The sequence below is a fragment of the Aulostomus chinensis genome, chromosome 22, assembly GCF_037954235.1.
Source record: "Aulostomus chinensis isolate RoL2024-O1b breed Wild chromosome 22, RoL_Achi_v1.0, whole genome shotgun sequence".
Classification (NCBI taxonomy): domain Eukaryota; kingdom Metazoa; phylum Chordata; class Actinopteri; order Syngnathiformes; family Aulostomidae; genus Aulostomus; species Aulostomus chinensis.
In genome coordinates, this window is record NC_141341.1 from 20697264 (window position 1) to 20724009 (window position 26746).

The following is a 26746-nucleotide window of genomic DNA, read 5'->3' on the forward strand; positions in this document are numbered from 1 at the left end:
GTTTGTTTTCCTGAGGATGCTGGCTGGCTGCATATCAAGGCAACAAGGAACAGAAGCTACATGTGCAGTCCTATGGGTTAGAAACACACACACGCACACACACACACACACACACCGTGCACGATGCCCAACACAGAGCCTGCAGCCTTGTTCGTTGTCTCTGTCTCTGACACCCACTCAGTCACAACTCATTTCATTAGCAGAAGAGGGAGAAGTGACAGGTGCTTTCAGACCAAGGTTTGATGCAAGCATTTAAATTGTGTGTGTGTGTGGAAACACACTGTTGCTTCGCTGCTGATCAGCATCATCCTGTGCCGCTCTGGCAGCCAGGGCTTCAGGACGCCACCCTGAACTCTGAACCGCTGTTTCTCAGATTCTCCATTTCAGCTTCGAAAGCGTCAGAATCAAAGACGGTGACTCAGACGTCCATCACGACCCACCACGCACGTTCAGCCCCGGCGGAATGGGACGCGCGCACCACCCAGAACCTCCGCTGCCTTCCTGTCTGAGCTGACACTTGCGCCCGCTCAGAGGTGACGGAGGCTATTTACAGTCCAGACGTGTATTTCTGCCTCACCGGCAGCCTGGTGTTGGGCTGCAGGCCAACGGCAAACATTTACTGCTCATGAAATTCAAAATGGTGGAAGGATCCTCAGGGTTTAGGAGAGTAACGGCTCAACAGTGACGTGAAGTGAGTGTTGGTACATGCTGCCATCACGTGAGGTCAAGCCAGCTGGATCATCTGTTAGCACCGTACAAAAACGCATCATTGCCTGTAGGCGGCCGCAGGTTCACAGCGTCGCTCTTCCAGATCGCGTTTCCAGTCTCTGTAACTTTCAGCCCAGATTGTAAAAGAAACACAAATTCTAGACGGTGGAGTTTTAAACAAATCTCTGTTAAAACATGAAAAAAAGTGTCACTTTAATTAAAAACAAAATGATAGAGAACTTACATCATTGAACATGACACCCACAATCCACCTGGAGGGCGCCGATCACGAGCTGCTCGTCAGAAGAAGAAAAATGAGCTCTCGGACTGAAAGATCCAGAGCAGAAACACGTGAAGGACAAAAACAATAATTCACTCAAGCAGCAACCACAACTGGTAGCTTTTCCAGACCCGAGGATGGAGAAAGAGCGGGAAATCTCCCATAGCAACTGAGGAAAAAGCACCGGGTCACCACTTCCACCTCGTGAGCCTTCCAGGTGATGGTGCTTTTCGATGTTTCTCGTCTGCATGAATCTGACTGAGATAGAACAGCAAGAGGCAGACATTTTCTTTTCTTCTTTACGAATCTCCTGTTGTCAAAGTTAAACGCAGAAGGTCAGATACCAGAGGCACCTAACCTCAGAGGTCAAAGTTCACACTACTGTTGAATGTTTCTCAGATGGGAGGTCACCGGGGGCAATGGCTTCACCGTGGAACGTTGCAAAGGTTTTCCAGGAGAAAGCAGCCGTCTATCATTTTACTGACTCGATGGTGGGCTGTGGAATCATCGCTGGCAGACTTGGGAGAGATCCTCCAGGTGTCACAAGTGCTGTCCGTCATCGTTATCGTCCAATCGCCTCACAGCTGAAGTGCTAAACATGAGCATGGTTCCGAGGCTGACCTCTCGAACTGCTTCAGTTCCTCTGGTTCGATCATTTGAAGGAAATGTTCTCCAGGTTTTTATGGAAGGACAAAAAGCTGACAGAGCAGTCAGTTTGATCTCGTTTGATCCCTGGTACTCGTTTGATCCCGGGTATTCGTTTGATCCCGGGTACTCGTTTGATCCCGGGTACTCGTTTGATCCCTGGTACTCGTTTGATCCCGGGTGGTCGTTTGATCCCGGGTATTCGTTTGATCCCGGGTACTCGTTTGATCCCGGGTACTCGTTTGATCCCTGGTACTCGTTTGATCCCGGGTGGTCGTTTGATCCTGGGTACTCGTTTGATCCCGGGTACTCGTTTGATCGTGGGTACTTGTTTGATCCCGGGTATTCGTTTGATCCCGGGTATTCGTTTGATCTCGGGTATTCGTTTGATCCCGGGTATTCGTTTGATCCTGGGTATTCGTTTGATCTCGGGTATTCGTTTGATCTCGGGTATTCGTTTGATCTCGGGTATTCGTTTGATCCCGGTTACTCATTTGATCCCGGGTATTCGTTTGATCCCGGGTACTCGTTTGATCCCGGGTACTCGTTTGATCCCGGGTGTTCGTTTGATCCCGGGTACTTGTTTGATCCCTGGCACTTGTTTGATCCCAGGTATTCTCTCTCTCTCATTCACGTCATCAACTCGTCAGTTAGATGATGGCATTGTTACATTTTCGAGTGATGTCATTAAGCGATCACCACAACTGTGTTAGCGTCCACTTTGTCTGGCAACTACGCAACGATTCAGAAGCTTCTCCAGTGGTGCAGGACGCTGATGGACTCCAGGCTCTGAGGTCTCTTTCTCTACCACAGCCTGGAGGATGAGAAGGAGGAGCCTCTGGAGGGTCTGCGAGAGCCAGAGTGATATAATTAATTAACTCAAATCACTCCTTCCAGGATTAAAAAAGAAGATCCAGGGTAGTGGATGAGTCGGAACTTTCGTTCATACGTTACGTCAGTGTCACCCAAGGCTCAGTTAAGGGAAATCCCAGATCTTCTGGGTGTGGAACCTGCGGCTGATGGGCTGGGTGACACCATTCTTGAGCTATCAACCGAGCCACAACTACACCTGGTGCCGCAGCACCTCGTATGAGTTTAGTCAAAAGACTTAAAACTGAAACAAACTCCTTTGTCCACAAACCTGCAGAGACACATTCAGGTTTCCATATGTGATGACTCAGCATCCGAGTTTCCCAACACTTGGATTGGTTTATGGCCACGAGCAACAGCTTGTTCCCTCAACCTAATCCTGGGAACAAGTTCTGTCTTGTGGCCACTGTGCAGTCAAAGCATGACAACAAGCCCACGCTGACAGTGGAGGCTGCTGCGCAAGGAACCAATATCTCGTGGTCACAACCACGTTCTCCTCCTGCGGCCCCAGCGGGCTCCCTGACCATGAATAAACACGTAAACCCATGACAGCTGGAACAGGTCCATTTTTCTTTGACTGCTCAGACATGAACGTAGTCGACTACATGAAAACAGGATGACGGAACAAGACGGAACGATCAGGGACGGTTGACTGTTGGGGCCCCACCCAGGGGCCTCTGATGCTGGAGGGGACTATGAAAGCAGGTGTCTTAGGCAGCAACAGGATGCAGCCAGGCAGGAAGTCTGCTGTCTCCACCAGTGGCCTTCAGCCCATTGTCACCCACCTCTCGTTACGGCTCCCTGGACTACCGTTGGTTCCGCGGTGGAACAATGTGCTACAGCGCCTGATCTGATGGCTATTTCTGCCTACATTAGCTGAGGAACTCTCAGATTCCTGAGGCTGCCATCATGAAGGAAACCTGCTTCCTGCTGCTTCCTGCTGCGTCCTGGTTTCCTGTCCAGCAGTACCTGTCCTCCAGCTGCCTTCTTTATGAAATTCCTAAATGTAGTCGCCTCACCGTCTCCGTGTGTATGTGTGTGTGTGTGTGTGTGTGTGTGTGTGTGTGTGTGCGTGCGTGTGCGTGTGCGTGCCACAGACGCCTCTGTTGTCCTTTTTGGCTTCGTTCAGACTGTCAGGACCAATGAGGATACGATGCTAATTGACTCTCTCTCGCTTTCTCATTCTCTCTGTCTCTCTCACACTCACTCACACACACAAGTTTATCATCTCACTCTGGCAGTCCCTGGTTTCACATTGTGTGAGATGGGCAAACACTGATTCAGTTACACTGACAGGCCTACTGTGGACTCAAATGGGTATACACACACACACACACACACACACACACACACACATGCTCTCTCTCTCTCTCTTTCGCTCTCTCACACACACGCACACACACACACACACACACACACATCCCTCAGTCAGATAAAAAAAGTCTCATTAGATGACCAAACTGTGTCTGTGTACTAGTGGATTTGCATTGTGTGTTTGAGTGTTTGTGTGTGCGTGCGTGTGTGTGTCTATCTTTGGGTAGAGAGGCCATTTCAGAAAGAAAGGGCTGGTGAAGGGTTAATGCTTGGATTTAAGGATAATAGTGTTCGAGGTGTCTGAGGGTCGGACTAGAATGAGGGCACATGATTGTATTATGTTGATGACTGTTCTCACAGGGAGAGGTGTGTGTGTGTGTGTGCGTGCGTGTGTTCCTCGCAGCAGCAGCAGTCTTATCAGCCGCTCCACTGACACCCCGGTGGCAGGAGTTCAGCCTCAACTCTGGGTGCCACTGACGCTCCGACCCTGCTGACAGATGCACCCTTCATTCTGCAGCTGAGACCTCACAAAGAAAGAGAGACGAACGCGGCGGATCCTGGGCTGCACACGCAGGGACCACATCGTTCAGGTTTATGGATGTTGGAGGTCTGAGATGGTGGATCTGGATGTGTGACCTTCAGCCTCCTGGGATGTTGACAGAGGTGTTGTAGGGAAAAGACTCGCGACCTCACAGACGACCCCGGTAGTGAAGGAGGGGGGAGGAACAGACACGCTCAGGCGGAGGTGCAGGCGGCCACAGTCAGTGACCTCGACCTTTGACCACCTAAATCTTTTCAACCTTGAGTTCCAGGTGACATTTTTTTGTATTAAAAAGTCTCCTCATGGCGTTTTGGAGATATCACATTCATATGAAGGGAGAGTGACCTTTGACCTTTGACCACCAAAATCTTTTTTTTAAAATGACCATACCAGAGTCTGCTCACCAAAAACATTCCAACTGTTTTTATTGAAGAGGAAATAAAGATTTCAGTCTCTCTTTCAAACAGGAAGTCCACCAATTTATGGCTAAATAAATGTAAATGAGCATGAACATTTATGGCCCTGCACTTCCTGTATTTAGAACACAAAGCGGGAATGGGAACCTTTACGCGCAGACGCATCTCCACGTGCGCCTGCTCCCGTCTGGACGCACGCTGGCCACAAACAGACCTGCTGGATTAGCAGGAGTTTTAATTTGCACAAATGAGAGTAAAAGGATTCTGACTTCACGGTGCGGCGGAACCACGTGATCCGCCTGCTGCTCGGAATGTGGAATTTCCCTCCTGATTTCTTTTGGTAAGAAACGCCACAAACCAAGAATTGTGCTGTTTATTTATGAAGCTGCTAAAATACAGCCAGAGCACATCGGTTGGGAGCGACGTCTGCTGCCGATGCAGAGGATTGTGGGTAAATGATCTGAGTCGAGCACGTGCTTCGGTATACACAGGACAGCCTCCCTCTGGTGCATCAGCCTCATTCACTTTTTAAAAACCCACTCTGCCTGTGTGTTATCTGACGTGGCTTACACACTGCTGCTTGTTTGTGTGGAGCCACGAGTGGATTTGCATTGTGTGTATGTGTGCGCTTGTGTGTGTGTGTGTGTGTGCGTGTGTAACCCAGTTCGTCACATGGGTTCATTCGTCGACCCTCGAGCTCATCTGGTCTGATCTGATTTTTCCCAGCTTGCTGATGTGGAACATGAGGCCAGATGTTGCAGAGATTACAAGTCCCGGCAGTGTTTGGGACTGAGAGCTTCCAGACCATTCAGGAAAATAAATACACGCTGTTCTATCAACTCTACTCCAGAACATAATACATAATCCCCCTGAGCACTCCACACACACACACACACACACACACACACACACACACACACACACATGCTTTTCTATTTTTATAGATATCACAGATGACAAAAACATACCCATGATTTGGGGCAAATGTCACTTAGCATATTAGCGCACAGGATATTGTTTCTTCATGCTACGTGTTAGCATTTATATTAGCTGGCAGGCAGCGTCTGAAGAGTTTCAAAACAACAAAAAGGTTCAAAGACATTTTGTGAGGTCACAAGGACATCTTGATTTTCTGCAAAGGGTAATCGTCACCTGCTACATTCTAAATCAACAGCTCTCATTTATCCATCCATCCATTTGGGATGGGGGTGGAGCCTATCCCAGCTGGCATTGGGCGAGAGGCGGGGTTCACCCTGGACGGGTCACCAGTCCATCACAGGGCCATCAGGAGCAGTTAGGGGTTCAGTATCTTGCTCAAGGACACTTGGACATGGTCAATGGGGGACATGAGGATGGAACCAGTGACCCTTCAGTTGCTTTTGCTTTTTTTGGAATTAAAGCCAACCTTTCCCCTAAAAAGTGACATAACTTTATTAACAACAACCTTTGTCACTCATTGAGGACAGAACATTCTGAGGAAATGGACTCAAGGATGAACGGGTTTTATTTTGGTGGTCAAAGGTCACGGCTCTCAGTGCATCTCAGTTACGACTTCTGACACACTTGGTTCCAAAGATGAAGTAGAACAACAATAACGGTCCATACTGTACCACGAACACGCCGGAGTCAGTAAGGATGCCGTTTCACGTCCGTGGGACAAATGTCACTGTGACCTCATGAAACAGGATTAAATCTCAAGGATTAATTCCCTGAATATATTAAAAAAATATCACACAAATGTGCAATCAGATAAAAATGAGGACATGATGACGTTTCATCGCTTTAAGGTCGGATTTCACTGCGACATCTTGATTTTCTGCAAATTAACTGGCCAAAGTGGGTGGGGCAGCTCCCTGTGGACCCTTTCCCACCTGCTGTTGTGACACGGTATCACAGGTGAGGGCGCTCCCAGGAACATTAGCTGAGCTGAACCCTTTCAACCCTGTTATCAGCAACACCTGTGCTCACACTGGGACATCAAAATGGCAGCTGTGAAAAGGCCAGCCTGCTCAATATTAGCATGTCAGTATTGTCTTTGTTAGCATTTAGCTGAAGCGGAGTTGTGCGTACCTTCTGCCATGCTTTGCTCACACAGCCGTTGACCACTTTGCCGAAAAGCTTCACTTTGAAGCAACATTTTAAAGTAATTTCTTTATTTAAAACAATGAACATCTCGGTGAAGCGGCTATTTTAACAGGCATGTTAGCCTACAGCCTATAGCTGACATGACCTCAGAGCCCACAGCCAACGGTTCAGTGACCGAGTCTGCTCGTCTGTTGATGTGTGTTTCGTCTTCCGGTGCCAGACACAAAGTGTTCTCCCCTTCTTTGGATCCTCCTCATCCTACGGCTCCTGAACCGGGCCGGGCCACAAACGAGGCCCACACAAACTTCCACTGCACAAAGGAAGCAGCACCAGTCTTCATTCACGTCTCTTTATTCTAATATATCTCTATCATATACATACAGTACAATATGCTCAAGACAGATTTGATGGCACATCAACGTTTGTTGTACATTTGCAGTTGCTGGTATTGCTGTGAGGCTACAGTAAAGTGACCGTTTTAATCTGTTATTTGGGGAGATACAGCAGGTGGGTCGACCTCGGTGGGGAGGAGAAAGGTTGCTACAGCAAAAACACATGCACTGTCAAGTTAAATATTCCACGAGGGGCGAGGGGCGCAACATCCAGATACACAGACCGATACTTGGAGGGGCGGTGTTCTTGTATTCTATTGAAGCCCCAGGGTTGTTTTCGTCTTGGAATACGCTACAACAGTGGCTACTGCGATCCCAGTGAGCTACTGGATGTACGCGGCTTCAGCTCCACCCAGAATACATTCGCTTTGAATTGAGAGATCTGCCGTCACGCGTACGACCTGCACGATGACGTCGTCAGCTGAGGCGTTCCGTCGTTCCTCTCCAGCCTGTCAAGCTAACGTTTCCAGCTCTGGGTGCCGGTAAACCTTGAATATCCAGTAGCAGTGAAGAGTAATGTGTTGAAGGATCTAGTACTCAGGTTTCTACTGCAATACAACTTTACCGTCAATACTACAGGTACAGGGTACGGCTAAGAGTCTTACAGGTTATTCACATATGTACAAACTCTGCCGTGTCACTACACACATACCAGGTGTGTGTTTGTGTGTTTGTGTGTGTGTGTGGGCACGCGCATATTTTCGAGATAGAAAAATAAAACGGTGATCGACTACAAAATACGGTGTGCCGCCGTCATACCCAAGTGCTGCTGCTCCTGTCAGGCTGTCACTCTGTTGTGTGTCCTCAGATGAAAGAAAACACAGAACTTTCAGTCACAATAATTCTAATAACAATAAAAAAATATCAAAAAAACAATAAAATGATTGTCTGAAAAATAATTTAAAAATGAGGATAATAAAAAACAGCATCAAAGTGCAACCAAAGATGTGTAACATGATATTACAACTCTGCTCTTCTCATCTGATCAGAAGTGGTAGTGAGTGCACGTTTGTGCGTGCAGGCGGTTTGCGAGTGGACGCGAGCACCTCTTGTATCGTGTCTCTTATACACACGCCAAAGTGTCAGTACGTGGGCCGGCGGGGCCGTCCTCCTGGACCCGCCGCCGCTGACCAGGAGAAAACAACAATAAATGCAAACATGTTGTGAACCTGCTCACTAGCGGTGACTGAAAACAAAGGCAGATGGGGGGGGGGGGGGGGGGGCTGTACAGAGGAGTGGGGGGCGCAGCAGCTCATGCAGTGGCCGTCTGCACGCTAGATGACCTGGCAGCAGCTGTGAGGGGTGGGGGTGCAGAGCAGGCCCTCCTTGGGGCTCCGGTGGATATTGACAGATAGAGTCTTCTCGCTCAGAGGCATCTGCAGTGCCCGGTTCTTCATGTTCCTGTGGTTCTCGCGGGCCAGGTCCAGCTCTCCCAGCCTCAGCGTGCCCGAGCACGACCCCTCCAGCAGCGGATCTGCCAGTGCGTCTGCAAGAGGGGGCTGGTGGTGGTAGGCATTCCCCCTGGGCGAAGGGCCACCCAGCAGCGAAACCTTATCCAGGCTACCAGTGGAGCCTCCCATGCACATTCTCCACATCGGCCGCTCTTGAGGGTCCACCCCAACACTGCCCCCGTTGCTGCCAACCCCTACCCCACCTCCGCCTGTCAGGTTGTGGAACTGAGAGCTCAGGCACAGGCTCATCAGCTTCAGGCTTTCCACCAGGCCACTGGCAGCTTTGGTAGTCCCCTTGCTTTGGCCTGACCCTGATCCAGGACTGGCACAGTTCGAGGGACTGTCCTGACCCGACCCCCTTTTCTCCCTTTCTTCTTTCCTCCCTTCTCCACCGCCCCCTTGTCCAGCTACAGCCGCGGGGTCAGGCTGGTGGTGACTCTCTGTGTCATCGTCACTGGTCTCTGAGCTGGGGGTCAGCGAGGCCACTGGTGCTACTACACCCACAGTTTTAGGTGATGACACGAGCGTTGACGGTGAAGGTATTCTAGAGTTCAGGTTGAGGCTTAGGCTGGGTTTGGGTGGACCAAACCCACAAAACTCCTTACTCTCCTCCTCCTCCTCCTCCTCCTCCGTCTCTTCCTCGTGGATCTGGTTAAGAACCGGTGCACTCATACGAGATGTCAAACGATTGCCAGATGAGGCCAGCGATGAGGACGGGGAGGCTTTGCAGCGAAGCACCACCTGAGTGGGAAGACTAGAGGGGGACGAGCATTTGTCCTCCACCTCTTCTTCCTCGTCCTCTTCCACGCTGAAGAGGCTGGGACTACGGGGTTTGCAGGGGCCCACAGAGGCCAGAGAGCTCAGCCTGAGAGGGTTGCAATGAGGTTTGGCCAGAGGCCTGAGCCCCATCTCCTGGTTCTGACGGGGCGGCTGTGTGCTGGGCGTCGCCGTGTGGTTCTCCTGCCGCTGGCTGACATCCAACAGAGCTGTTTTAGGCCTCGGACCTTTGTGGAGGCTCTCGGCACTGCGGGCAGGTGACTGAGGCCCCCCAGGGTGTGAGATAGCTGGACCCCCCAAGCCATCACTGACATCCTGATGAACATCCACTCTGGTGGGCCAGGACTGCCTGTGAATGTTCAGACAACACACACACACACACACACACACACACACACACACACACACACACACACACACACACACACACACACACAGAGGCTTAGTGGGTTGAGCAAACTTTGTTCAACATTTATCAGGTTTTTTTTCTCCTGTTAAATGAGAGAAACGCCCCTCCCCTATCAGGATGTTCAGCCTAGCTTAGCACAAAGACACAAACTAGCAGCTGAACAGCCAGCCAGACTCTCCAAAGTTCAAACCACAGCTGCGGTGAAGCTAGCGTAGCTACTCAGCTAATGACCTCTGGGCCAAGTCAAGCTCGCTGCGTCCCCAGGTGTCCAGGCTAAGTGGCACTGGCTGTATCTTCATATATGCTCTAAATATCTGGTATCAACTTGAAGAGCTGAATTTACAAAATGTTCAGTCTGAGTGTGCTGGTCCCACATGCTTTCATTCAAGCATATCATTAAATAACATTATTTATTCATATTGAATTTTGTCTGATTTGATTGTAGTTAAGCTCTTAAACGAGCAGCTCAGATCTCACGACACACATCAACTTCAAAAGACAGGAAAGACTGCATGACTCTAAATGACTCTGCCGTCTCCGGTGAAGCATCGGCTGTTCGAAGGCGGCTAGAAGAGCCACACATTCTAGCGCGCTTCAGACACAAGGCGATGTTGATGAAGGATCGATTGTGAGCCGGAGCCTCACTTTGAGAACAATCCAGCAGCAGTCCTCCGCGTCCTCGGAGGGGGTCGACGCATTCCAACCTTGGTGGCTAGAATCACTTGATGCTGTATGTGATTTCTGAAATTTCTTTTTGACCCTCTAACCGGTGTCTTGGGAACCTCTGCACTGGAACAACCTGATTCACACACATGCTTGGATGGTCTGTTCTTGAATTTCACAACCCTCATCCTGGGGAAGATAAAAGAGAGTTTTGTTGTGCAGCATCTGTTTCACTCTCCGTCGGTCCTTCAGTCTCTGCTGGAGAAAACCCCCTCCATCTGCTGTCAGAGTCGTCTTTGGGAGTTGTGTCTGTTTGTCTCTTATTTTTGGACCAATTTTCGGGGTAGACGTTGCTCCTAGGTTTGAGAGTACATTTGGGTTCCAGGTTGGGATTGGGAGGCTGCTTGTGGTGGAAGCTCCTCACCTCCAGGTGTCCACTGCGCCACTAGAGGGCAGTAACTAGCATATGTTTAGCACAATGTGTAGAATTAAAGCAGTAGTGCAGAAGGTGACGTCCCAGGCTCCCCCGTGGGTTAGTCCACAGTTTGGATAGAAGTTAGAGAAATTGTGAAAAGACTCAGCATGAGATTCTTTCAGGATTGAATTACTTACGCACATTCAAGTTAGCAGAGGGCTAAGTGGAAGTAGCCGTGGCCTGCACAGTCCTACAGGCAGTGTGAAATGCGGAGAGCCCACACAGCGCTACGGAGCAAACTCATTAGACGAGGGCTTGAACTGTAGGATATTCGTTTAGGGGTTTACTTCCTGTTTAAGTGTCCCTATGATGAGTGCGGAGGTGCGTGTGTGTACCTGAACTGGGCCTTGCTGGGGCTGGGGGACCGGGTCTGGCTGTGCTGCTCCTTCTCCTGCCTCTCCCTCAGCATCCTCTCAGCCAGCAGAAAGTACGTAGCTGTGATGTGGTTGTACTGATTTGACTCCAGAGCTCTGAGGAGAGAAATGAGGAGAGAACTCAATTTGGACTTCTGAAACACACACACACACACACACACACACACACACACACACACACACACACACACACACACACACACACACACACACACACAGCAAATCCTGACGTTGGAAGTGACAGGGGTGGAGATTTAATTTGACACAGCAACAGCTCAGGACTGACTGCCAGCTGGTTGTTAATGGCAATTAAACTGCTGATGACACTCAATTAAGCTTTCGTTGGACGAGTGAACCGTGGCAAATATCTGGAGATTACACAGGAAAAGAGTTGCTGCACACTCATTTTCTGTACGCGAGTGAGATAAGCACACTCACTCGGTTATGGTGTCTCGGTCTGCGATGGCCCCCAGCACCATGCGTTGGATGATGGAGCCGTGCTCTTCTTCAGACAAGCTGCGATAAGACACCAGTGGGGTGGACAGCTTGGTGGCCGGGGAGGGGTCCACACCCTGGAGCCACTCATGGCCCTCAATCTGCTCCAGTGTTGCTCGTTTTTTGGGGTCCCTCTGTAGCATGTGGCCTATAAGACTGAAGGGACAATGGGTGAGCTGAAATCCGCAGACACTCTTCCAGTCAGACTCCACCTCCGAATCACCAGATGAAGGCATTTGTCAAAACTTGTCAACAGAACCTTTGGAAGCTCTGTCCAAGAACAACGGGGTTTTTAAAATCGACTCCAAAAGTGTCCCTGCTAATATTTGTCTCTGCTTCGCTTTGACGCATTGTTGAACGTTCACAAGCTGAACACAGAGGGCCGATTCTGAAGGCTGCATTAGACAGACTTAACGCAACACTGCATCTGTGTGGTGGAGCAGCTGCCTGCAGCAGAGTGAAAGCAGGACAACGAGGAGCCTCTTTTTGCTCTCTCTTCTTCACACATCTACAAACATGAAATATGCAGCAACTGCAGAGTGCCCCTGTCCATCTGTGTACAGGGAATGTGTGTGTTACTCACTCTCGGCATGCACGGGAGATGTGCAGAGGCACTGTGTATTTGCAGTCCATGATCATAGTGAGCGTCTCACTGTCATTGGCCTCCTGGAAGGGGGGCTGACCACACACCAGCATGAAAAGGATCACCCCCAGGCTCCAGATATCTGCAGAGATGGTGGGGAAAGAAAGATATTACTTCTCCGCACCAAACTGAATTTTTCAAGGGTTTTTAATACAAGTGAGAATGACAGACCGTGACGCATACATGTCCTTCCTGCTTAGTGACCTAGATAGACAACAAGCACTACCCCCCAGTTCAAATGAAGCGTGAATCACATTCAATCACAGCCATTTCCATAAATATGTACTAGCTTAGCATACATCTGTCTAACCAAGGATGAGGCTCTGCAGTGCCGCCAGCATCATGCTCTGTCACACACACACAAACACACGCACATTACACACACACAGTTCTGCAGAAAGTGGGTTAACATGTTCATTCCTCAAACCTTAATACAAATGCTAATTTTATGGAACAGTTATCTTGGACCCATTAGCCATTTTTAAAAGAGCAACGTTTTGCCCGCCGGGCGCCGGCTGTCACCGCCACTCTGGTCACTCGGTTGGTCCACTGACACACATTCTGCAGTGACATACCGTCTACGGGGTGAGGGACAGAGGCATGACAGAACGCTGTTGATCAGACAGGACAAGGACCACTTCATGATTTCAGCCTTAATGGACCATAACATGAAGTGATGCAGGGGGTAAAAAATAGCAGTTGCACAAGTATTAATAAAAGTCAGTTGATTTATGGCGTCTTTCTTCTTTTAAAACTGCATATTTTGTTTAAAAAAACACTGGAGGGCAACACAACTAGCAGGAGACTCATGAGGGAGTAGAGCTCCACGCTATGCTATGTTCACCAGCTAGCTGCTACTTGATGGTTGGGTGTTTGGAGCCTCTCAGCTAGCTTAGCATACAGTTGACCAATCAGAACTTGGTTGATGACACAAACCTATTAACTAATGAAATAATGAGCAAAACGAACACAATCAGATAGATGCAGCTAAACTACTGCATTTAGCAAAGAGAATGACCAGCAACTGATTTGTGTGTCAATTGTTAATAGAAAGTACAGATCAGTGCAGCTCTACAGCACATAATTACATTCACTGTTCTGGGGGCCTTTATGGTCACTGTTGTTGGTAAGATGGTAATTATCATTGCTATAGTTTTCTTTCTAATTTGCAGAAATCAGTTTATAAAATACAAAGGCACTGAGAGAGCAGACCTTCACCGCGGTCCATGCAATATTTCCTGAGAAATTCAAGAAAAGTCTGGTCCTGAGTGGAAATTGAGTTCTTGCTTGGTCATGAAAAAGGAGCTGGTAGAAAACTCACAGGCAGAGGAAATAAAGTGTGTCTTTTTTTAGATTTTTTTTTTTTTTTTTTTTGGAGCTCACAATTTCCGCACATTAAAAACAAAATGTTTCAATTTCCTGCACACCAGAAGACTCTCTGAAGAGAGAACAGTGGAAGTATCAATTATTACCAGAACATACCCTGCTAGTATTACACAACATAATTTTGGACAAGGTGGTTTATCCTCCCAAGGGTTAAGTAACACCGCTTCAATTTGCCAGGGTACATTTCAGTCGGGTAAATGTGCCAGTTGACTGTGGGAGGCGAGTATTTACTGGTCTGAGGCAGTGGAGGAGCATCTCGTACTGCCAGTGGAGGAAGCAAAGCTGCTGCAGTCCTCATCATCATCTTACCCCTGGCCAACGTATCCTAGCAACCATGACCCTCCTCATTACTTGCGTCAGCACTTCGACAAACGCTTCCTCAATAACTTTATTTACAAACCAGATGGCTGACACTTCTCAGGGTAGCACATTTCACGTCACTGCATATTAGCGCCGCCGTGCTAACTAAACTGGCTGCTCAGCAGTGGCAGCTGGGAGTACACACATCCCTTTATGCTGCCCTCAATGCAATTTAACAGCAACCACTTTCAGTTCCAACACTCCTCCATGTCAACCTCCAACCGCTTCCTTGAGTCAACCTGCAACACGTCTTCATCGTTCTCCGCCAAACACCCCGGAACACACCGCTAAAACCTCCATGACCCCGGAGGAAGCTGCATCTGCCGTTTTGCAGCAACAATGGTGATGACCTAATCAATGATTTTAATCAAAATTGAAGACAGGGTTCCAAGCAGGCACTCCAACTAAAACTGGGAAGGTAACAAAGTTTGTCCCGTAGAAGAAGAATCAGACTATGGTAGTCAAGAGAAATTACAGAACTGCTGAACACAGATCTCAAAAAATAAAACTAATAATCATCGCGACATATTAACTGCAGAACTCAGAAATTATTACGAAGCTTTTTGGAAGTCCCGACAGGCGAACTTCCTGAATCTGATAAATTCCAACATTCACAATCCAAGACCGCTTTTCGGCACAACAGACTCCCTTAAACCCATCGACTGGTAACTACAGTACTGTGCTTTCTGGAGATGTGAGATGTGAGGAGACGCCGGCCACGTCGAGGAGGACACCAATCGTTAAATCTGATACCTGCCAGCGACACGTACACACGGCACTTTACATGCAATCTGTGTACAAAGTGATGCAACGATGGAATGTTTCGACCTGGATGATGCTGAAACACTGTACTAGTAGCAGAACCGAACCCCTCCACGTGCTCCCTTGATCCGATCCAACCACTCTTCTGAGAACCATCTTGGTTTCTGTATCTGAAGACATTCCCTCCATAATAAATGACTCTTTATAGCTTGGTGTCTTCCCCACTGATTTAAAAACTGGTCCAGTAAAACCACTTCTAAAGAAAGACCCATTTAAAAAAAAACCTTTAAAAGTGAAATTTTAGAGACAACAGTTTTTAAACAGTTAAGTTCCTGTTTAAACTCGAGAACTTAACTGGAAATGTTTTGGTCCGGTGTAAGGTCACACCAAGGCCCTGCTAAAAGTAATAAACAAAACATTTTTTGTCTCCACAGATGGCCATTTCTCCATGAGTTAACCTGTGGGGTACAACAGGGTACGACGATTTTAGGACCATGATTTTTAAATTGGGACATGTTGCCCCTGGGCAGGGGTCTTGTCATGGCCCCTGCCCATCCACAGCTATGCTGATGACACTCGGCCATTATCAATGCACTTTTCGACTGTAATTCAGATGTTAAAGCAATAATATTGACATCACACATTTACATTTACAATCCAACCAGGACAAAACAAAAGTAGCTATTATTGGCTCAAAGACTAGAGGGAGAAACTGGCCTCCAAACTTTAGGCTCTAGGACTCCAAAAAGGCCCAGACGACAGAAATCAAGATGGGATTTTTGATTCTGATCTAAATTCTAAAGCCCATAAGCAGAGAATAACAACAACAGCAGTTTATCATTGAACTGGAGGTCATTTCTCCCTCTGAGGAACACAGAGAGACGAACATACAACAACCCTGAGTTAACCTAAAACCAACCTGAGTTAACCTACAACCACCCTGAGTTAACCTAAAACCAACCTGAGTTAAACTACAACAACCCTGAGTTAACCTACAACCACCCTGAGTTAACCTACAACCACCCTGAGTTAACCTACAACCAACCTGAGTTAAACTACAACCACCCTGAGTTAACCTACAACCACCCTGAGTTAACCTACAACCACCCCTGAGTTAACCTAAAACCAACCTGAGTTAAACTACAACAACCCTGAGTTAACCTACAACCACCCCTGAGTTAACCTACAACCAACCTGAGTTAACCTACAACCACCCCTGAGTTAACCTACAACCACCCCAGAGTTAATCTACAACCACCCCTGAGTTAACCTACAACCACCCTGAGTTAACCTACAACCACCCCTGAGTTAATCTACAACCACCCTGAGTTAACCTACAACCACCCTGAGTTAACCTACAACCACCCCTGAGTTAATCTACAACCACCCCTGAGTTAACCTACAACCACCCCTGAGTTAATCTACAACCACCCCTGAATTAACCTACAACCACCCTGGGTTAACCTACAACCACCCTGAATTAAACTACAACAACCCTGAGTTAACCTACAACCACCCTGAGTTAACCGACAACCACCTACAACCACCCTGAGTTAACCTACAACCACCCTGAGTTAACCTACAACCACCCTGAGTTAACCTACAACCACCCCTGAGTTAATCTACAACCACCCCTGAATTAACCTACAACCACCCAGGGTTAACCTACAGCCACCCTGAATTAAACTACAACAACCCTGAATTAACCTACAACCACCCTGAGTTAAACTACAACAACCCTGAGTTAACCTACAACCACCCTGAGTTAACCGACAACCACCTACAACCACCCTGAGTTAAACTACAACAACCCTGAGTTAACCTACAACCACCCTGAGTTAACCGACAACCACCTACAACCACCCTGAGTTAACCGACAACCACCTACAACCACCCTGAGTTAACCTACAACCACCCTGAGTTAACCTACAACCAGCTACAACCACCCTGTGTTAACCTACAACCACCCTGAATTAACCTACAACGACCCTGTGTTAACCTACAACTACCCTAAGTTAACCTACAACCACCCTGAGTTAACCTACAACCACCCTGAGTTAACCTACAACCACCCTGAGTTAATCTACAACGACCCCTGAATTAACCTACAACCACCCTGAGTTAAACTACAACAACCCTGAGTTAACCTACAACCACCCTGAGTTAACCTACCACCACCCAGAGTTAACCTACAACCACCACTGAGTTAACCTACAACCACCCCTGAGTTCACCTACAACCACCTTTGAGTTAACCTACAACCAACCTGAGTTAACCTACAACCACCCTTAAATTAAGTTAACCTACAACCAACCTGAGTTAATCTACAACCACCCTTAAATTAAGTTAACCTACAACCACCCTAAGTTAACCTACAACCACCCTGAGTTTACCTACAACCACCCTTAAATTAAGTTACCCTACCTCCACCCCTGAGTTAACCTACGCCCACCCCTGAGATAACCTACAACCACCCTTAAATTAAGTTAACCTACAACCACCCTGAGATAACCTACAACCACCCTTAAGTTAAGTTAACCTACATCCATCCCTGAGTTAACCTTCATCCACCCCTGAGTTTACCTACAACCACCCTTAAGTTAAGTTAAACTACAACCACCCCTGAGTTTACCTTCAAATGCCCAAACCCTCCCTCCCTTAGTCACCCTACCTCTGCTGCCCTGAACGTAGACCCTCTGGCCACTTTCAATATCTTCTCTTGACATTATGAGCCAATATTCTCCTCTTTTTCATAAAACAAATTCCCTCTTGTTCATTATCCACAGATGTTTTGTGAATTATGCATGTGGCCTGGATATGTTCTTTGTAATGGCTATTAGGTAAGGTAATGTTTTTGAAGTGCAGCTTGTGCTTCTTGAGCTGTAAGCAGAAAACTATATTTAACTTTCCATTTACTGAAGACAAAACGGAGGGAGCCAGCACCCTGCATAACATTGAAAAGGAAAGAAAAAAAGGCCGGAGTATTTTCATAGCATCTATTAATGAAACAAAAAATGCTAGCACCGTGATTAACTTGTGATGTAAGATTCCCTAGAACACAAGATCATGTACTTTTGTTTGGTATGTTCAGCTTTGTTTAATCAATATCACAATTATTTCAACCCATCAGAGGCTGAGGAACAACCACAAACATGAGAGAACGAGTGCCACTAACACCGGACCATGTGAGACAACGACGAAGAAGTCTGCACAGACTGATTCATTGATAAAAGCAGCTGTTTTCTCCATCTTTCTGCAGTTGAGAGTGTCGGCCTACGACGGAGCTTTAGGGCCCCTGCAGGAAAGAGAAGAGCCTCTGCTCAGGTCCAGATCGATAAACGCCCAGATGTGTGTGGGAATGACTGTAAACCATAAACCAGGGCCAACCTGGGGATGCCTGTGCACTTCCAGCCTAGAAAACTGTACATGACTTCCTGGAGAGAAAAATTAAAAGCAGTCAGAAAAAAAACTTGAAGATTTGCTCGTTTTTATGTCACAGAGTTGAGAGTTTAAAATTCACAAGTTCTGAATTTAAAACTTAAGAACTCACTACCCCCCCCCCCCCCCATCTTATCAGCTCATCTTCCTCTCTCCTCACAACGCCACTAATACGCCGCCGCCGTTGGCCTCCTGCTCAGAAGGGCTGACAATTGGTGCAACATCTGCCTCTGTCTTTGACTCACTTATCATATTGAATTATTTTCAGCACTTCCTCAAAAGAGGAGCAAACTCCAACAGAGGCCTATTGAAGGGAGTCGAGGGAGAGCAGTCTCTTTATCTCAGTGATAAACTGGGCTTGTCACCATCTGGCGCGTCACCGACAAAACTCGGCGTCCCACGGACTGACAGCAGGTACCTTGGCAGCGCCGTATCCCAGGCCGCCCAGGCGACCTGCGAGCCCCGGCCATCAGAAGCGCTGGCCTCCATTCAGCCTTTTCCACATCAAACCAACAGAATCTTGGGTTAAAACTGGAATGAGGACCGCCTCAGTTTCATGGTACGCAGCATTACACAATGATCACACCAGCCAACAATACCAGAACTGCCAACGTTCCAATAAACCTTTAAAACCTGGGGGGGGGGGTCATTCCTTGAAGCAGGTTATCTGCTCATTTTCATCTATTTCTGCTGATTTTACTTTTAAAATAAGACTCTGACAAAATAACTATCTAAAATACGGTTGATGCCTTTGACTCATTTTACAAATTGGCTTCAGGCTGTTTCATTACAAATCCATGAACTTGAAAGTGTGGGCAACAAACAAAAGTCACAAACAAATTGAAATAATAAAATTACGGTAGAATAATAAAGTACATTTTGAATAATGTTCTGTTTCATGCAGGCCACGAAAGCCAAACAACTACATGAAAATAATAAACATGTTCCAACGAGTACATTATCATAGAAGATAAATATGTGATGATGTGCTGTTTGAACAGAAGCTGCTCTTCAGTCTGTGTTCCTACTTGTTATTCCATCAACAGTTTGAATGTCACCTCTTCGTCCTCAGAGGGAAACGAGCCATTGATCTTCTTCATCTGAGTCTCTCTCCCTCATCTTTTGGAACATTGTCATTAGTTAGAGCCTTTTTGTAGCCCTCACACCCATTAATTTACTTGAATTTCGGAAAACTCAGTGACTAAGAGATGTAGTGTTTCATTTAATGACAAGCATTTAAAACACCGCGGAGATAGAAACGACCTCTTGGCATCTCTGGTATTGAAGGAATGAAAACAGAGCTGACACTGGGAGGACGCTGCAAACCCGTTGGAGCCTCACATGAGGTGGAGGCTGGTTTGATGATCACGCCTGCAACTGAAACATTGTTCAGCCGAATGAGCAGCACACAAGCAGCAAGCACACCAACGTCTGATTTCTCATCCAGGCCACCTGAACCAGGCCGTCATACACAAAAACACAGGCATTCCGTCCAGTAACAGACTATTATGACTCCACTGTGACGTTTGGGAAAAGCTCCTCTGCTCGGCACAAAAGAGAGTGGCAGGAGAAAATAGTCACCGCAAATCCACTCAGTCAGAAAATAAAAATCATTCTCTCTGCATTTTCCCCTGTCGAGCTCTGCTGCTGTGGCTTCTGGGTAGATGGAGAGACAACTAATGCCTTTTCTAGCTATGTGCTCCATTTCTCTCAGCCAAGCCCCCAACACACACACACACACACACACACACACACACACACACACACACACACACACACACACACACACACACACAGATTTGCATGCTTCTGTTTCATTTCTTTTCTATTACATTTTAATCCAATATCTTCGTTGTGGCTGAGCAAGGTCTGGTAACACGATTCATAGGAGAGACGGCGGGGGGTGATGACAGTGGTGAAGCTGCTGGAAGAGTGTGTGTGTGTGTGTGTGTGTGTGTGTGCAGCAACCACAGAGGAAGAGGGTGCTGAGAAAGCTGCGGAAATCTATTTTAGCCTAATCAGATATCAGATTTTGTTATTCACAGAAAGGGGACGACTTTGAATGAAAGTAAACTGCAGATAAAAACAAACCGCAGGTGCAGAACTGCAACACTGCCAGATTTTCCAGGCCTGGAATCAGCCTGATTTCCAGCCCTGACACACTAACACTTGCTGAACTTTGAGCACCTCATCTCCTCCTATCAAGTGTTGCAAAGCTGCCAGTGGGTCGATTTGTCAGTGCTGTGGGTCACAAAGTCTGGTCGAAGTGTGTGTGCCGCTATCAGCAGCTCATATCAGAGGCAGCGAACACGTGAATGTGAAACCATGACTTAACAAGGCTGATACGGAGTAGAGGACAGCGTGTACCAGTTTCTGCTGTGAGAAACAAATGCTGAACAATGTCCTGAGACGTGGTTCTGCTCCCACTGATACAAAGCTACTGCCTCAGAACTTCCTCACACTTACCCACAGCAGGAGCGTCGTATTCGTCCCCCAGCAGGATCTCAGGCGCTGAATAAGCCAATGAGCCGCAAGAGGTGTTGAGCGTTTTCCCAGGTTGAAATCTGTTGCTGAAACCGAAGTCTGTGAGCTTGACCACACCCTGCTTCTCGAAGAATACCACATTCTCTGGCTTTAGGTCCCTGTGCACCACGTGGAGCCGGTGGCAGTAGGAGATGGCGTGAACGATCTGGGCGAAGTAGCACTTAGCCACCTTCAGAGAGGGGATCAGGCAAAATGGAAGAAGATCACCACGAGAGGCATTCAGAGAGGGTGTACCCCCACCGCCATACACGCCATCCCTCGAATTCACATACAAGGCCTCAACAAATGTCATCAAAAAATGCATCTGACTAAATTACAACATCTCAAAAGTGTTTTCACAGCAAATGTTGTGCAAACTACGAGTTCCATGAATGCAGGACACGACCGCTTCAGAGGAACTTGTTTGCTCCTGCAACCTCCTGCTAGCGTTCATCGTCGCTAAGCTAACTAGCACACAGAGAGCAGGGTACCTGTCGGCTCTGACAATTTCCCCACAAACTCCACAGCTGCCTCCTGGTGCCTGGAGTTTACAGACCTTGAAGAATCCATATTGCTATCAAGGATCCTGCATCGTGACCTGTAGGTTTTATGGTGGCCACACCCCCTGCTCACCTCTTCACTCAGGCCTCCGTCGTGCTTCATGATGCAGTCATACATGTCTCCCCCGTCTCCCAACTCCAGGATGAGGTAGAGCTTGGTGGCCGTGTCGATGACCTCGTAGAGGCGCACCACGTTGGGGTGCTGCACCAGCTTCATGCACCGCACCTCCTGAAAAAGGTGACCTCGCGCCACCGGGTCCAGCTTCGTCTTATCTATCACCTTCACGGCCACCTGGAAGCAAACAAGGATCGACGATCAGAGGAAAGGTCGCTAATGTCGTTGCTGATGACTATGAAGATGCTCTGATACTAAAATCCCCACAAAGCCAAGATCAACACCGTCAGCACGACTCTCCCGGCATCACCCGCATTCCAACATGAGTAATTAGTCAACCCTCTTTGGTATGTCGGCATCCAAGGGTGAGGCAGAACCGTCTAGTATGATGACGCTAGTTACCTAATGTGAAGGAACTCTGTCTCCTGCATCCAGGAATTCCATTGCCACCCACACAAATTGTGGAACCTACACACCTTCTCCCCGGTGAAGACGTGTCGGGCCAGTTTGACCACAGCAAAGTGTCCACGCCCCAACGTCTTGTCCAGGTCGTATAGCCCAGCGATCTTGCCATCATGATGACGTTTGAGCCCTGCCATGGCTGTTGGTGGACGAGGAGGGAAGGAGGGAGGGAGGAGCTGCTGTCTGTTGCCTGCCGGGCTCCCGTCAGTCCTCCATCTCCTTGTGGGTGGTGCAGGCTCGGGCTTGGCGGCAGTGGTTGAGAGGACAACGGAGGGAGACACTGGATGAGCTTCTTGCTGCTGAGGCTTCAGGGGTTTGAGGGAACCCCTACAGGAGGGGGCGGCAAAGGTTCTCAGGGTTCAGTCCTGCTGCGTTAACTGTCCTCCGCCCACTTCAGTCGCCATCCTCTTGTGATCTGCGGAGCACAATGACAGATTCACTCAAAACTGAAGCATCTGCACAGTAAAATAAGGCCATGGACGCACTTAACTCTACAATACAGCTGCCCACCATCTTTGTTCATAACTGCCACCAAATGGAGGAGAGAAGAATGTCCTGTACTCACAATATATTTCTACTTGATGGCAACAAAATGGCACTGGTGTAAAAAACACAGACGGTACCGAAAAAACTCAAAGCTCTCGACTCCACTGGCAGCCTCGTTAGCTTGTACACTGACATGCTAACAACGGTGATGCTAACACACCAGCTGGCACCAACAACAATCAACGTAGCAGGTTAGCGTGCTAGCATTTGGTGAATCCCAGGCCAGACTGCTGTATGGCATCAAGCCCTCACAGATCGATTTATTTAAATCCTTTTTCACGCAGCATTGCAGACAAAGATGTTTGGGGTACTTTTGGAACCTCGCCATCACAACGAGGTCGTCGTCACCGTCTCAGTTAGCTGCTGTATTTAGTGGAGTTCCCGTTTCTGTGGCGCTGGTGAGCCAGCGGCAGCTCATGACCGTCCGTGAGTCCAACCGCAATGAAACAACACCATCGTAGCATGAAGGCTAACCTGAGCAGCAGCAGTTCAGCTGGAGGACGGAACATCACAAGCCTGACAGGGACTTCATCATCCTGCCTTAAAGAGTATCAGCAAATGTAGTTATGCTGGAGCTTTGTCTTCCCTAAAGTACTCACGATCAGCCTGATCAGTCAGTGGCTCGCGCTCGCTTCCATCTCCAGCACGCCACTGCTGGCAGGAGCTGGTGTGTTCTGGCCTTTCAGCTCATATGCCAGTTTCTCTCATGACGTACGAAGATGCTTCTCCTTGTTGTTTGCTGGTTGAACTGAAAACGGCCAGAGGTCCTCTAATTGTACGGAACACAGGATCAACATGACCGTTCATGGCCATCACCGGCATCATCGTCGCTGTTGACTGAACGAGATGAATTTAGACTCTTCCTTCACCTCTAAAGATGAACTCTTGCCGGTGGTTGTTTGGAAGCATAAAGGAACGATGCAACAGTTTCTCTAAAAGTTGCACCCAAGCATCATATTTCCTAACAAAGAATAATTCGTAAAAGCATCAAACGTCTAGTTTCGAAGGAGTGGCCGCGCTTAAGCAAGACAACCAGTTCACCGGCAGGAAACGCACGACACCGACATTCCAACAAGAAATCACCGTGATGAACAGGTGGCGGAGGTCGTTCAGTCACCGCCGTCAACGGTTGATTACATAATTGTTCCACCCACTTACATAAGATTGTTCAACATGCCTCTGCAGTGCTTGGACTGTTTTCATAGTACAAGTTGCAGTATTTACGTTTTCTGCCTCTATAGCTTAGCAAAGCTGTAGTAAACCCAGTCATCCAAACGCTCGCTTCACCAGAAGTCACTGTCGTCACGCTTCCCAGCCCGATTATGAAATAACGCCTCCAGGGGAGGCCTGGCATTCCTCTACCTGTAACCGACCTGCGTGCCAAGAACACAGAGACAGACAAAACACGCCATGTACAGGCAAAGAACATTCCTGGGAGCTGATCCTCACCTAGGTGTGTCCCACTCACCTGGATGCACAGAGACAACAGGAAGTCAAATAAGTGTTGCCAGGGAACCTGCCTGTCATCGTCATGAGGCGGAAAAACCACTGAGACGTGTCTCAGGACCTGCAGCAGGCGGCGGCGAAGCAGCAATAAAGACTCAAAAGCTCTTCGGGGTTTGTTTGTAATCTTCAGTTGGAGGATTGAACCTGAGAGGAATAGTGAGTCACTTTTCTTTTAATAGGAGGCTGACATCTCCATCTGGCTCTGTTCACACACACACACACACACACACACACACACACACACACACACACACACACACACACACACACACACACACACACACACACAGTGCTGAAGCCTCTTCAGCGTTGGCAACATTTAAATGTTGACGTTTCACAAAAGGCAGCCATGAAAGGAGAAGTGGGGCTGACGGGTTCAGGTGAGGCTGGTGGCGTCTGTCAGACCTCATGAACATGAACTCATCGCACAACGGCTGAGTTTCCTCGCCTCCGGACGTCCAGCGACACCTGGAGAAGGCGAGGCCAGGCGATCGTCCTGAAGGTGCTCGAGCTGGGAAGGTTTCGAAAGTAAAAGACGCCCCTGACACACACACACACACACACACACACACACACACACACTTCAGGGTCAGTTGTGTAACCACTGAGCGTGGCGGCACCCACTCCCACGCCGAGTGAGCGTGAGGTCAAAGACCTGTGGTAATTAATGCTGAACTCTCCTAACCTCTGATTCAGGGCACAAAGTCTCCAACACCTCAGTCCATTTCCTGGTGCATCTGAAGGACAAATTCATGTGTTCATCAGATGCACACATGAATTTGTCAAAGTCACAAAACTCAGCGCAACACCAAAGACTGTCACACTGCAGATGGCGGCTGATAGCTGCCAAACAGACGGGCGATGATGTTTGACTCAACTGCTGCGAGTCAAACACAGCAGTTCTCACCTGTGCTCTCCAACTCATCACCACGGACAAAGCTTCACTCTTGAATCTAACAATGCGCTCTGTTTCCTAGCATCTTTGGTGACTCAAAGGAGCAATCGGACGACGAGCGCTGAAGGGATCCAATGACCTGGAAACCACGAGGACACAGACATCAAACTGATAGTGGAAACTGAATGATCTGCTAGTTGAGAGGAGTAAATCCCTCATAATGGTGCTGCAAAACAACGATTACAGAAGAATCTGGAACCCTTTTTGCTGCAGAGAGACGTTTGGTTGTTCTCCTGTCATATTAAACAGATTTAACCGCGGATAAACGATGTCCTCGCGGTGGGAGGGGCCGCGCAGGCTTTGTTATGCTGGAACCTGGAGTGTTGAAGGACCAAAACAACGGATCCAGGTCCGGTGTTTACACTCCGACCTGGAACCTGGACGTTGGAACAAACACGGAATCTTATGCTATAAATACGTGACATCACAGCAACTTCACCACATGAGCAGTTAAACTTATCATCCGTAGTTACGTGGGATGAGTTTACCCCCCCCCCCCCCCCCCCATCTCCATCAACAAGCCTGCTGGCTGCATCCACAGCTACATGCGCGTGCAGCCTCCGGGTGACGGCAGTGTGCTAAAAATGCGCCGCTTAACTGCGCCTCGGGGATGCGGGTGAAGCACAGAGACCCCCGCTGGAACCCGGCAGAGCCCAGTTAACTTGAAACATTTTACTACCGGGGCCCTCAACGGCAGCCGACGTGCGTTACTTACCGGGGAGGAATGTGAAGCCGCAAATTCAGTCCGTCCGCCCCCTTCTGCGCTTCAGGACCGCGCGGGGCTCCGGGCGCTGAGCTGCGGGTCTGAGCGGGACTCAAATGTGCCACCGTGTCAGTTGACACTCGATACCGACCGACGACGACCCGGCCAGCGGTTATTCCGAAGGGTTCCAGGGTAAATCTGTCACCCAGTCAACTCAACCTCTCTCTGTCACCCCCCTCTCGACCGCGCTTTCAGCTGCGTCAAGTGCAGCTAGCAAGCTAACACCGGAAGCTTATGTGCTTTCAAAATAAAAGCACGGATTTCTATTCGGTCAGCCTTTAAACAGCAGTTATTAATGTAATGATCTAAACATCCCGGGGTACTTTTGGTTATTTGCGAACATTCAATTATCTGGATTATGAACTATTAATTACATCTGCTTTTTTATTTCAATGCCAGCTTCTATCCTACCTTTCCTCCATTACCCAAATGCACCCTTTTCAAAGTTACCACCTCACCTGTTTGATTTATGGTTATTTTAAATATATATAAGAGCTCAAATATCATCCGAGCTATTTTGCAAAAAATGAAAAGCTGAATTAATTTGATTAAGCTTGAAAGACAAACGATTTATGATTAGATATTTGTTTCCTGGAAAATATTATTTATTATAACCCTAACAATAATTTTTTTGTAAAATTTATGTTGATTTGCCAAAGGAATTCTACATTTTAAATTTCTCATCTATTTCAAAGTTTGTCAGTCTTAATTGATGTACAATAAGTTTCAGACATGTTAAAACCTTTACTGTCTTTAATCTATCGTATTACTACACAAATAACGTCTTCGCGACCCTTGTTTGAACTGGTCGTTTGATCAATGTATGCTTTTA

At 48.0% G+C, this 26746-nt stretch overlaps 1 protein-coding gene across 5 annotated transcripts; it reads right to left on the reverse strand.

The window, feature by feature from the left end:
• Positions 1–7176: 7176 nt before the first annotated feature.
• Positions 7177–26251, reverse strand: LOC147241125 (SNF-related serine/threonine-protein kinase-like). 5 transcript variants are annotated; one of them, XM_086193653.1, is made up of 10 exons: positions 25867–26251; positions 25104–25230; positions 24159–24340; positions 22159–22559; positions 21641–21859; positions 20951–21197; positions 12479–12620; positions 11839–12051; positions 11362–11496; positions 7177–9828 (listed from the first exon to the last, which is right to left on the reverse strand). In XM_086193653.1, exons 4-10 carry the CDS (start codon positions 22279–22281, stop codon positions 8526–8528), a joined length of 2382 nt encoding a protein of 793 aa, XP_086049779.1. In that variant the 5' UTR covers positions 22282–22559; positions 24159–24340; positions 25104–25230; positions 25867–26251; the 3' UTR covers positions 7177–8525. The 5 variants fall into 5 exon arrangements, with proteins under 5 accessions (XP_086049779.1, XP_086049780.1, XP_086049778.1 ...); XM_086193654.1 differs by lacking the exon at positions 25104–25230; XM_086193652.1 differs by lacking the exon at positions 24159–24340.
• Positions 26252–26746: the final 495 nt, after the last annotated feature.

Bases quoted from the DNA above. Each gene is read 5' to 3' on its own strand.
- LOC147241125 (XM_086193651.1), bottom strand. From the start codon at position 22,281: ATGGCAGGGCTCAAACGTCATCATGATGGCAAGATCGCTGGGCTATAC. The intron at 21,198-21,640 runs GTGAGCAGGGGG...CCCTCTCTGAAG, and splicing joins ACGGAGGCCTGAGTGAAGAG to GTGGCTAAGTGCTACTTCGC. The intron at 9,829-11,361 runs GTACACACACGC...GAACATTCACAG, and splicing joins CCCAGCAAGGCCCAGTTCAG to GCAGTCCTGGCCCACCAGAG.